Raw genomic sequence first — 12,773 nt, forward strand, 5'->3', positions numbered from 1 at the left:
CTTCTTCCACTTCCCTTTCAGTTTCTTACCTTCATCAGCAATAGAGAACCAACCAATTTCATTTTGCAGATTAGATAAGCCATCATTGCCAATAATTACATTCCTTGGAATATCCCATCTTTCTCTTTTAAATTATCTGGTTCATAGTTTTCCCTCCTTTGCCTTTGACCAAAGTTTAGAGTAGAAGAAATCTCTGTTTTTTTTTGTGTGTGTATTAGAAGTTAAAAAGGGGATAAAAAAAACTCAGGTACAGAAAATGAGTACATCTTCATTGTGTCAATCAACTCTTCAATCTCAGATTAATGGGTTTTGTGGAGGTCTTAATCTTCACAAGCTTCAGAGATCTACCTCTACTCCCAATTCTTTGACTTCTACAAGGTATCACTTTTATGCTGAATTCCATCTGGGTTTTGTCTTATCAGCCTTTTACTTCATGGGTTTTTTCAATTTCCTAAGTTTATTAGTTTGGGCAAGTTTTTATATTAGTGGGAGTAAAGAAAAGATGGGATTTTTCTACATATATTACTTTTTAGTTTGATCAGTGTATTGATTTAAAATGGGTTAGAAATTGGGGAAAATGTTTAAATGTACATGGCAGTGAATAATTGTTACACTGATTGGTTGAACTTTAGAGATGGTGTTCCTTACTTTAATAATTACAGAAAAATGGTATATAAGTTACTGATTATTAGTTGTACAAGTCAGAGATAGACCTTGAATCTTGATTGAGTTCTTGGTGATATGGGATTGGGTAATTGCTTGTTGCTGCATATATGTTAGCTGATGTAGAAGTAGCAGATGACTATAATCCAGTGTCACATAATTTGCTAATTACCTTGCGAATTGCGAATCAAAAAAACGAATTATGGTCGTTTTTAGGCTATTTTTAAACCATTTTGAGCGGATTGTGAATCTAAAAGGCGAACCTATTAGTGAATTATGTTTCACTGCTATAATCTAGCATTTAAGGAGGTTAGCTAACAAAATTTGTAGTATTTGTTTATTATGCTCATTGATCACTAGTCAGTAGTCAGTAGCCAATAGTACGGTGCTGGTGGGTTTAATGATGAAAGTTTTTTTTTTTTTTTTCTTTTTTTTTCCCCTGTTCTAACCATGTGGTAATGTAGTTGCAGATTTAGCACTGTTATTTTTGGGTTAAACGCGTCTGGTTGTTTGAAATGTTGCTCTTCATTGGAACCTTTTGAAGGCAAAAAAGAAACTATGCATTGTTTTCTACAATGACATAAGTAGCAACTTGCTAGTTTAGTGCAACCATTGAAAACATATTCTTGATCTATGTTACTCAGACTCTTTATTTTGCTTCACGTACCCATGTCCTATCCTTAATGCTCGGACATTGGTATGGCACATAGACACTTCATTTTAGGCGTAAAATTTAATATTTAGACGTATCAGACACTTTGATACGTTTCAGTATCCGACATTAGTACCCTAGTCCCAGTAACAAAGTTCTTGATCTATTGTTAGATTTCTGAATATATTGTATTGATTCCTTTGAGGATATATTCATCGCAGATAAACTAGTGGTTCTAAGTCCTAACTACACCTACATAAGCTTGTACTTATGCAGTTTATTCCTAAGACTGTTTAACAGTGAAACCCATTCCTTTGTTTTCAATTAAGTGAGAAACTTGTCATTTTTAGTTATTCAGGTATAAATTTAGCATTTCTTTTTCTGGATTGGTGGTTTTTTTATGTTTCTCTTCTTAGGCCACATCATATGGTTCTTTCTGCCATTTTGTCTGTCTCTTTCCCTATTACCCGAGTTTTCACAATATTATTTCCAATCTCCTATGTTGCCCTTGTGTCAAAATAGTGGAAGTATAGCTCTTTCGATTCTCATGCTTGCTGTTACAGGAGAAAAATTCGAACAGTGGTGAAGGCAACGTCTCGAGTCGACAAGTTCTCAAAATCTGACATCATAGTTTCTCCTTCTATTCTCTCTGCTAACTTTGCAAAGTTGGGTGAACAGGTACATTATCTTTTCTCCAAGCAATTGTAGCCTTAGCCTTAGGTGATCCCTAACTGTTAGAATGGTACCTTAGCTGAAATCTACCTAACGTTTCTTAATTTTGATATTTCTAGGTAAAAGCTGTTGAATTGGCTGGCTGTGATTGGATCCATGTTGATGTAATGGATGGTCGTTTTGTTCCAAACATTACTATTGGACCTCTGGTGGTTGATGCCTTACGGCCTGTGACTGATCTCCCACTAGATGTGCATTTGGTAATCTCCCTTCCTCAATATCATATACTTCTATAATCCTATTCTCTCGGAAAAAAAGCTCACAAGATTGTCACCCATTGAATGTGGTTTTCCCAAAATCAAATATAAATTACTCGAGAATGTTTCTCCCTTGCTTAGTGAACTAGATTGTGACTTATTATTGTTTGACTCCTCAGATTAACAATCCAACAACCTAACGCCATTAAGTGACTCCCATGTAGATGTAATAAGGGAGATGGGGTAGGGGTGACTGGGTAAGTGAACCTTACCCTTGTGATAACAAAGAGGCTGTTTTCGTCCCTTTATAGCGAGAATTAAATTGAGGAGTCACCCTTGTGTTGGGATTATTTAAAAATAAGTAAATAGTTCATAGTGAGAATTAAAATGTGAAGACTAAGCATATTTGAGATAATTCTTGTAAAATTTCTCATAGTAGATTTTTGGTAAATATAATTTGCAATGTCTGTAGATGATTGTTGAGCCAGAGCAGAGAGTCCCAGACTTCATCAAAGCAGGTGCTGATATAGTGAGCGTTCACTGTGAGCAATCATCCACCATTCATTTGCATCGTACTGTTAACCAAGTAAGTTGGCAGTGCATTTCTTAGATCTTGACTTTCATATCTTCTTGATTTTCATTCAATGATTTTAATAGCAGTTCTTCGTTGAAAAAGTTTTTTCGCATTCTATGCAAAAGAATACAAAGTTTTGGCTGTAAGTCGCAAATCAAGGGTTTGAGCCCAATGAACCGCTTGGCCACAACTCTATAGTTTTGTTCTAAAGCAAATTGGCTGTAAGTCGCAAAGTTTTGGCTGTAAGTCGCAAAGATTCTTCTGTTTCATTGTTTTCAACTACAGCACAACCTTTCCTGACAAGGCTAGCTGAATATCACATGATTTGCTAATCTCCTTGCGAATCGCGAATCGAAAAAGAGAATTATGGTCGATTTTGGGATATTCTTGGACAAATTTGAGGAAATCGCAAATTCAAAAAGCAAATTAGCTAGCGAATTATGATACACTACGCCAGCTCATTCCAATATCACTACTATCCGTTCTTTCTGAGGCACTAGTGTCAATGGACATAATTTAGGCAGTGAAAAATGAGAACACTCTATGATCAATTTTGTATCTTGTTTGATCTTTCGTGGATCACCATCTTTAATACCTTCCTGTATGTCTATCTTCAGTTTTGACTCAAAAATAATTTCATTTGATCAGATCAAGAGTTTGGGTGCTAAAGCTGGAGTTGTCCTTAATCCTGCAACCCCTCTAAGTACAATTGAATATGTGCTTGATGGTAAGTAATATCTCTCTGAATTTAGAGCTTTGCAAACTATTTGACTTTTTAAGACGAACTTGACTTTTGAGTATGTTTTTCAGATAAATTTTTATATCGAAGTTAAAATGGTCTGATGTGGTTTGACACGAACAAATTAGTAGTTAGGCTGGTCGCACACCTTTTATGCTCTTCCGAATTTATGTTCCTGGAATTGGCTGTACTTCATATGATCAAACCAATTCTTTACTTTCTTCAGCAACCGAACTAAAATCCTTTGTGAAGTGCAGCTAATCAGATGATTCTTTTTTGAAATCAGTGGTTGATTTGGTCTTAATAATGTCGGTAAACCCTGGCTTCGGGGGACAAAGCTTCATTGAGAGCCAATGCAAGAAAATCTCTGACCTGAGAAGAATGTGTGCAGAGAAGGTAATTCTAGACCATATTGTCTTCGGGTTTTTTTTTCCTGTTTTACATGTGGATGGTGTTGTTTAGTATACACAATCTGAATTGATTGCCCAAAATATTGGCAGGGGGTAAACCCATGGATTGAGGTTGATGGTGGAGTTGGTCCCGCAAATGCATACAAGGTACTTGATCTAAAGTTTTTCTTGCTCTACAGATGACCCGAATCTATTGATGCTAAAGTTATATAAGTGGGCAAGACCAATAGCTAGTCGCCTATCAGTTGGTTTCCTGATGGATTACTTTCAAGCTATATTACTCAGACCCTTCATTTTGCTTCACATACCCGTGACCGATCCTTGATGCTTGGACATCTTAGACACTTCCTTCTAGGCGTAAAATTGAATATTTAGACGTATGCTACACTTGGACACGTACTAGTATCCAACATTAGTATGCGAGTCAAAGTAACATAGCTTTCAAGCCTTGGACCCAAACTTTCTTTTGCTAATAGTTTTTGTTAATAATTTTGCTGCATTTTTGGCCCATACTGACTCTAAACAAGATTTAGCATGCTCTCAATCTGTGTTATGTCAAAGCCGTGCTGTCACTTAGCAGTCTTTCTTTATTGTTTCAGGCTCTATTGACGCAATAATAATGTTATCGGCCTCTTACAACTTCAATTACTTAGGATAGATGAACTTCAAGGATTAATTGTTTAAGTTGTTAACGATACATTTTGGTGACATGATTGTCTTCAAGTGCTTAACAATCGGGACAAATTTCACACCTCTATTTTCTTCTCTCTTTTTTCCCGTATTTCCCTCAAACCCTCCCTAGATGGGAACCTAGGTGGTAGCCGCTTAATGGGATTCATGTAATGGAATATTTTCTTTTGCTTTTCCCCATTTTTGACATGGTATTTGAAGGCCTACTGTAGATCGTCATATCAAGGAACCAACTCAACCAAAAGCTTAAGCTGATGGTTGAGCCTCCAAGATATGTTATATACCTTAACACACCCCTCACATGAGAGTTCTTCGTGCTAGAAGTGTAGATGCAACAAAGGTCTTCTTCATACGACGCTGAATATTCCACTTCAAATGAGGGGTGGTTGAGATTCGAATCCGTGACCCCTTGTCACGTTGGCTTCTGATACTATGTCAAGGAACCAACTCAACCATCAGCTTAAGCTTTTGGTTGAGTTAGTTTTGACACCTATTTTTGGTTAACTTTACTATAGTTGTCTTCTTGAAGGCCGCTCTCCTGTTGCCATTAAGTATCAATCCCTGCACCCGTTTTGAAAAACTTTTGTAGGTCGTGGTATCGCAGCACTGCAAGATCCTTGCTCCTATCACCTCCTGAATCTCCATGTTAATCGAAATTAATTCGCAGAGCTTATGCATTTTATTTTTTTCTGCAGGTCATCGAGGCCGGAGCCAATGCTTTAGTTGCTGGTTCCGCGGTCTTTGGAGCTAAAGACTATGCTGAAGGTATCACCTTACACTCTTATGTACACTTAGCCATCCTAATAATTGCCATCATTCCTTTAACTTTTGAATGGATTCTTACGCAGCTATCCGAGGGATCAAGACAAGCAAAAGGCCGGAACCTGTTGCCGTTTGAGGTTCTAAGCGTAAAAAACCGTTAAACACACCCTGAAATCAATATATTTTTACACCCGTATGTTCCTTCACACTCCTCATTTCTAGATATCCGTAATCAGATTTGTGCAATTAAAATTCTTCCCGCAAAGTGATATAAAAACTTTCATTTTCCGAGTTTTATGATCAAAATTTTGTATGAATATTTCGACAACGTGAGCAGGGACCATGTTATGGAGTTATGTCCCTTTATAGCATATAATCAGATGCTTAAATATGGTTGTTTAAATAACCCTTTCGACACTTATTTTGTTTCTTGTCAGTTGTTATATCTTTGGGTTGAACATTAATGTACTTGCTGGTCCAGTTTTGATTATAAAGTACATCAAAAATCTCTCGTTTTATCGATATTTTTGGCTTGTGACAGATATACGCAGCAGATGTTCGCAGACATTGTGTTAATGCTTGAAGACGACATCCAGCAAGGGCGATTATAGGAATACAACTCTAACATATGCAAGTTTTGTTTTTGCACAATGTCCATTCTTAGTGGATATTGTTCGTGCACGTCTGTATAAATGTTCTGGGTTGTATTGACATTCATAACTACCAATAAGATTAACTTCCAATCAACAAGGTTGAATTATGACTAAATCATCATTATCATTATCGTCCCAATGAGTACCACCCAAGATAGGGTCCGGGAAGAGTGGAAAAAAAGCAGACCAATGCTCTCATTACGAGGAGGTCGCGACTCAAAGAGAGTCCCTCAACTCGAGTATCGCCTCTCAACAAGGTTGAATTATGACTAAATATTAACATAATCGCATTTCTTGTATGGACTTTTGTCTTGATTGTTATGCATGTTTAAGTAACACCCAATACAAGGGTGTGAGAAGTGGGTAGTTTGGGTTTATTTTGGGGCGGAGTTGTTTTGGCATTTCACTTTTCATTTTGGTGTTATTTTTGAGTCGGGTTGATCAAAAATAGGTCGGGTCTGATCAAGCTTCATTTACCCATTTTTATGAAGAACCACTCAACAAATACAAATAGACTTTTTTGGTGATGATTTTTGAACAATTTTTTATTGGCTTTTGTCTTGTTGGTCGGTCAAACAATTAAATTACTTGTTTGATTAATGATTCTCAAGACAGTTGAAAGACCGACTTTTACCAAACATTTCTATAAATAACTGGGTGATTCCAGCTATTTTAGAAATCAACAAAAACAGTCAATCCTTCCAACCCACCGATTAAACAAGTCAACTGAATTATGCTTGTTAGCTTTGTTTTTCAATGCAAGTGAAATATAAAAAGCTTATTGTGCTGATAGCGTTTATACATAAGACAAGCTGTAAGCCGAAAGTAAATTGTCCAAAATTTACAAAATGCCAACAATTTCTTCCCTACTAATACTGAAGAAAATGCGGCTACATTCAGGACGAGGGAAGGAGGCCTTCCGGGTTCACTCAAAGCTCGGTAATATTTACAAAAGCTAATACAGAACTCACCAGAAAAGTAGGAATCATATGATAGTTCCGAGAGTACATATTTACATCAAAACTTCAATTCAAACATCCCGTCTGCAAACAGGGCAGGAACCTCGTGTTACAAGCCATTTATCGACACATTTTTGGTGGAATGTGTGGCCGCAGTGAGGCAAACACCTAGCAGTATCTCCCAACTCCAAATCCTGGACACAAGTTTATAACGAAAATCAGCACGTTTCTCTAATGGAGGCGGTAAGGATGAAGAGCAAAAAGATGAGTAAAAATTGACCTGCAAACATATGGTGCAGCATACGTTGTCTGTTGCGTTTTTAATATCCAAGATCACGTGGCAGGGGAGCTCTTTCAGTGAGTCCCTAGATAACCCTCTCGGGGACACATCACCGTAAACATCATAAACATCGTCATAAACAACATTAACAAGGCTAGCCTGCAAGTTGGCATACGATATTACAAATTTGAAGCAATAAAAAGGACTTGATGTCGTAGATGTAGAGCCCTTTTTACATTTGATCCAAGGACAGTGAAACATAATTCGCTAGTTAGTTCGCCTTTTGAATTTGCAATTTGCTCAAAATGGTTCAAAGATAGCCTAAAACCGACTATAATTCTCTCTTTTCAATTTACGATTCGTGAGGCAATTATTGAATTATGTGATACTATCCAAGGAAATCAGAACACCGTATCTTTACCAAGGAAAAAATGTTGTCCACGTAGGATAATTCAAATTCAGCGGATGATTTTGCATTCTCAAGGTTTTCGTAGCTAGTTGAAGCTTATGGCACGACTTACCTGCCAATAGTACCCAGTTAATACTGCAGGTGGTAATTGTTCCTCAACGAATCTCCCATGGAGTAGCTCCTCTATGAAATCTGCCTGCAACAAAAGATCGATGAAAAGAAAGAAGCAAGATAAGTATAGCATGATCCGACATCCAGAAATGAAGAGATCACGTTGAATATGAATTTAAGATTAACGGAGAAGGATCAACAAGACAAATTTTGATATCGGTCTAGAAATATATGGTCATGAACAAGGTATCAACATTCCAACAACAAAATTCCATTCCCCAACGCCATAAAATGGATCCCTCATAAATGGTGGGTTTTGGGGTTAGATGTACGCAACCTTAACTTTGTTAGTGATAACAAAGAGCGATTGTACCTTGATAGAATATATCATATGCAACTTCACACAAATAAAAAGTGCACATGATCTAACGGGTTGATGCTTGTAAAGCCAATCGTCTCAGGTATACACATGGAGTTAGGTTCTAAGTTCTGACCCCAACAGTTGGATTGTGATATTGCGTAGGTCTCAAGGACGTAGTGAGAAACACAAGAACCGATTATACTAACCATAGATGACGAGGTTCGTAAACCAGATTGCTGTGAATACCAATAAGCACGAGAAGCTTCCAAAACTTCTACAGAAAGAACCGCACCTGCCACAGCACCCAACCCTGCACCTCTGAGCAATCCACTGTCAGAAGCCCTACCAGCTAAAGCCCCGGTAATGGCTCCAGTAAAAGCACCAGCTGCAAAATAGAAAGTCAGATATAAAACAAGGTTATCATGCAGTCTTCATTCTCATCTTCAAATCCATCGTCAATCTTAAACCGTCGAAAGAATAGAGTACAAAAGTTAAATACTTAAATTTGCAAGCAAAAATTCACCAGAACTTATGACCTATTTTACCGGTGTAACATAATTCGCCAAGTAATTTAGTTTTCTAATTCGCAATTCTCTAATCCCTCAAAATGACCCAGAATTGTTCAAAACCAACCATAATGCGCTTTATTCATATCGAGTTTGCGTGGACTTAGCGAATTATTTGACACCGATTTCATCCTTTAATATATTTCGTCAAGTCCCAAATCCCAATATTCAATTCTAGGAAGCCCACTAAAAGTTGAGGACATCAAGGATTGTATACAGTGCAGTGTAAAAGAATATACAATTCAAAACATCAACTGTAAACACTTCCTCTTTGATGAGCGGACAGCGGAAGCAATAACCCAAAACAATAAAGATTCAATACAAACAATAAGAAAATCACATCAAGAATTTACATGGTTCACTATAAAATCAGAAATTACAAGATGAATCAAAGACAAATTTCTCAAAGTGGCTCACTTCTCTCCCTTGTGTTTTTATAAAACCCTAACCCTAATTAGAGGGGTGTTTATATAATAAACCTCTCTTGAAGAGAGATTAGGGTTACAAAAACAAGAATAATTGGCCAAAAACATGGAAAAACTCCCATCTGGCCTGGCGCGCACATAAAGCCGACTCGGCTTTAGTGCCCCTGCAGATCAACCCGAGTCGGCTTTGTTTCTGGACAAAAAACGTTTGAGTTTCCAAAATCAACGCCAACTCGGCGTTTTGCCTCCTCCCATAAAAGTTGAGTCGGCTTTTATTACTAGATTGTTTCTGGTTTCCAGCCAACAAAAGCCGACTTGTCTTCCACCAAGACACCACCAACGCTGACTCGGCGTTGGCCGCTGGAATGCACCCACATCTTGGTTCACCTTCCCATGATTAAGACCCTTGTTCGAGTCACCCGATCTTCAACACACCTACCGTGCTTCGGCTTATATGTGCCAAAAGCTCCCAATACACATATAGAGAAGATACATGGGTAAGAAAAATAGAGGTAGGAAACAGGTTAGCCAACATTTGACATAACTACTTCCTATTCAAAGAGATGAATTCATAAAACAGAACCTGATAAAGTCCACTACAATACTCTAATACTAACTAATTTTAACAGCCAAGCTAAAGAAAATCTATATAGATCATCTATGCAAAGCTACTACCAAACACTTCTAGGCTAAGCCGAACAGCATGTATTAACAGCCAAGGATAAAATCTTTCATTACAGAACTACCAATAACTATTATACTCTTGATCAAGCCCATTAAAGTTCTAGCAAATTGTTTAATGACCCTACTGCCGACTGCAGGGGAGGATCCATTACCATTCAATGATGTCAACTGACAGCATATGTATAAAATCATATACCTAGAAATAGTGTTGGTTAAATTGGTTGAAGATTTGCTATGTGAATGCCTTGACTTGGGTTCAAACCTCTTCAAGAATATTTTTCAAAATATTTTCGACATCATTCTAGACTCGCCCTGGTGCCAAGCCAAAGTGCAACAATGTCAATAACTCATCAAACTTTAAAAATGACTGCTTTAGCCCCTCAAGATCATTGAATTACTAAAACAAAATACAAGAATGAACAATGATCAAAACAATCCATCAATAATCCAAACCCAGATAAAATTGTGATGTAACTACCACAAATTAAAAAATTGATCTCCATTAATCAACCAATAATCAAATATTAAAATGTCAAACACATACCTCCTTCATATCTAACACTTACTCATACCTTACTTAAAATTAGGGGTGAATGAGCTTGTCATTCCTTCATGTTGTCTTATGATACCCATTTAACCAAACAAATGAAGCTAATAAATGTTATACTCTACCATATTTTCCATCATTTTATGATTATCTTGTAGCACATCAACATAAACTATATACTCAGAAACAAAGAATTCAAAATCTCCAACCTTCACTATTAAACCAATCTAAATGAACAAAACCCATATCAAAATCATGAAAAACAAAACGAAAAACAAAGAAACGAAATGGGATTATAGGAATAGTTTACCAAGAGCGAAAACACCAGTAAGAGCACCAGAAACAGCACCACCAATCAATTTGGGTATATAATCATAAACTCCAATAATCTCTCTATCTTCAAAAGACCCATCTTCATAATTTTCCATTAGTGGATTCTGTGAAAAAAAAAGAAACACCCTTGGACCCAATTGAGTAATGCTAGAAATACTTAAATTGAGAGTATCAGGAATGAGCTACAGGTGTAGGGGGTACCGCTTCCATGATAGAGAAAGGAGAAGAGAGGCTGCTTGAAATAATTGCCAGATCCAAGGAAAAGGAATGAATTTGAAGCATTTAAATGCTTGATATAAGTAGGTGATGAATAGTTGATCGTACAAATTGGGAGTGGACATTGGTGTGAGTGGAGTAGACATAAATGTGAGATTCAATTTACCCTAGAATATTTATACACTAATTTTATAAATTTTTTACTTAAATTATTTGATTTTGTCAGATACACGCTATTTTATAATGCATTAAATTTATATAAGACTTTAACTACAAACGAAAGGAGGACATTCCACTATTCTTTTGGAATGATGTCACTTAACTCATCAGTCATCACTTGCCTATTATTAGCATTACTCTTTATCTGTTGTGTTATTTCTCATTAAATGACGTCAAATATATACTTTTTCTGTTTCACTATAATTATAAGTGGTAGTGATATCTTCTCATACAATATGTCACTAACATGTCACTATTATTTGAAAGTATTTCAAAAATACGGTAATATATGAGTAGAAAGTGCCTCTAAGCTATTTGACGTAACAAATAAATAAATAAATTATTTTACCATTACACTTTGACAGTCGTATTGAAAGACTTGCAAACAATAGTGGATTATAAGTAACAACAATTTCCAAAAAATAATTGAGTGACAAAATGTTTCATGGCAAATTCAGAACTTAGTTTAGCAATGATATGTCCATGAAAATAGACGGATGAAGTGATAAGAGTAATGTCATCGACATAAAGAAGATATGCAATGTGATGGTCATGGTTGTAAATGAAAAAAGAAGAATTTTAATAATTGTGAGTAAAATCAATAATAGTTATATAATTTACAAACCATTAATACCATGTCAAAGATACCTATTTCAGATTTAAAGTGATATTCTTGACAAACAAACATAATTTTGTTTATTTGGGTCGTGAATACTTATTGGCTGATGACAAGATTATTCCATTCAAATTCTCATCTAGGAATACATTTTTAATGTCTAACTAATGCACAGACCAAGACTTGAATTATTATGAGAATTTGCTCAAAATAATCGTAATTTGCACAAAATAATTCAATTTTCACTTTTTATGATCTAAAATTTGATTTATATATAATTCTCAATAAGTAACATTGGTTCATCTTATTGGAACTGAATTGTTAAGAGAATTTAAAGAAAATCTAAAAAATAGTGTATTTATTGAAAATTTGTATGCACTTTTTTTGATCAATATAATTTTTATGGTCCATCTAGTAAATAGTTAAAAATTTTAAAAGTTAAATTACGTGTATATTTTCATAAAAGTAGTGTATTAATTTTTGAAGTCTTATTGATCATAAGTTGTCTAAAACCTAAAAAACTACGCCAATTTAAGATATGATATTCACGCAAGTCATTACAGAAAAATAATAGAAGTATGATTTCAATGATTGTGCTAATTTGGATGATTATAATTTAAAAGCTATTATTAAATCTAACACCTAATGATTAAGATACACATAGGCTTGGAAATTTATAGGAATAACAAAGTAATAGTATTATCGACAATGTCAACAGTTTTATATGACAATCCACAATATTAGCGGTTCTAACTGAAGAGTAACTCGTTGACATTATCAACGATTTTTAGATCACTGACATTATCGGTGTTTTTTTTTTTTTTTCCTCTTTTGAGTTTTAGCAAGAAATACGAAATATAAACATGTTAAAAGTTAAATTTTTTACGTGATTGCCTTACGAAAATGGGGGACGAGAAGGTGGAGTAAATTTTTTTTATATTTTGCTGATTTGAGTAATACAATGGACTTTCCTTT

At 35.6% G+C, this 12,773-nt stretch overlaps 2 protein-coding genes across 2 annotated transcripts in view; one reads left to right on the top strand and one right to left on the bottom strand.

Moving 5' to 3' along the window:
- LOC130800541 (ribulose-phosphate 3-epimerase, chloroplastic) overlaps positions 1 to 6,187 on the top strand; it is a 6,232-nt gene extending 45 nt beyond the window's left edge. The window contains exons 1-10 of the mRNA XM_057664137.1: positions 1 to 378; positions 1,879 to 1,993; positions 2,107 to 2,247; positions 2,717 to 2,830; positions 3,467 to 3,545; positions 3,844 to 3,953; positions 4,058 to 4,114; positions 5,353 to 5,422; positions 5,506 to 5,612; positions 5,961 to 6,187. The exon at positions 1 to 378 is cut by the window's left edge and continues 45 nt beyond it. Coding sequence (XP_057520120.1) covers positions 257 to 378; positions 1,879 to 1,993; positions 2,107 to 2,247; positions 2,717 to 2,830; positions 3,467 to 3,545; positions 3,844 to 3,953; positions 4,058 to 4,114; positions 5,353 to 5,422; positions 5,506 to 5,555 — 858 coding nt within the window. The 5' untranslated portion in view covers positions 1 to 256 and the 3' untranslated portion in view covers positions 5,556 to 5,612; positions 5,961 to 6,187. The remainder of the gene's footprint in view (positions 379 to 1,878; positions 1,994 to 2,106; positions 2,248 to 2,716; positions 2,831 to 3,466; positions 3,546 to 3,843; positions 3,954 to 4,057; positions 4,115 to 5,352; positions 5,423 to 5,505; positions 5,613 to 5,960) is intronic.
- Positions 6,188 to 6,332: 145 nt separating this feature from the next.
- On the bottom strand, positions 6,333 to 11,171 carry LOC130800542 (NEP1-interacting protein-like 2). The gene is made up of 6 exons (XM_057664138.1): positions 10,949 to 11,171; positions 10,725 to 10,851; positions 8,399 to 8,577; positions 7,833 to 7,916; positions 7,312 to 7,470; positions 6,333 to 7,225 (listed from the first exon to the last, which is right to left on the bottom strand). Exons 1-6 carry the CDS (start codon positions 11,027 to 11,029, stop codon positions 7,103 to 7,105), a joined length of 753 nt encoding a protein of 250 aa, XP_057520121.1. The 5' UTR covers positions 11,030 to 11,171; the 3' UTR covers positions 6,333 to 7,102.
- Between the last annotated feature and the right edge of the window lie 1,602 nt (positions 11,172 to 12,773).

This window comes from Amaranthus tricolor, chromosome 14 (assembly GCF_026212465.1).
Source record: "Amaranthus tricolor cultivar Red isolate AtriRed21 chromosome 14, ASM2621246v1, whole genome shotgun sequence".
In the NCBI taxonomy this organism is placed as follows: domain Eukaryota; kingdom Viridiplantae; phylum Streptophyta; class Magnoliopsida; order Caryophyllales; family Amaranthaceae; genus Amaranthus; species Amaranthus tricolor.

Bases quoted from the DNA above. Each gene is read 5' to 3' on its own strand.
- LOC130800542 (XM_057664138.1), bottom strand. From the start codon at position 11,029: ATGCTTCAAATTCATTCCTTTTCCTTGGATCTGGCAATTATTTCAAGC. The intron at 10,852-10,948 runs GTACCCCCTACA...TTTTTTTCACAG, and splicing joins CTTTCTCTATCATGGAAGCG to AATCCACTAATGGAAAATTA. The intron at 7,226-7,311 runs GTCAATTTTTAC...ACTTGTGTCCAG, and splicing joins GCTGCACCATATGTTTGCAG to GATTTGGAGTTGGGAGATAC.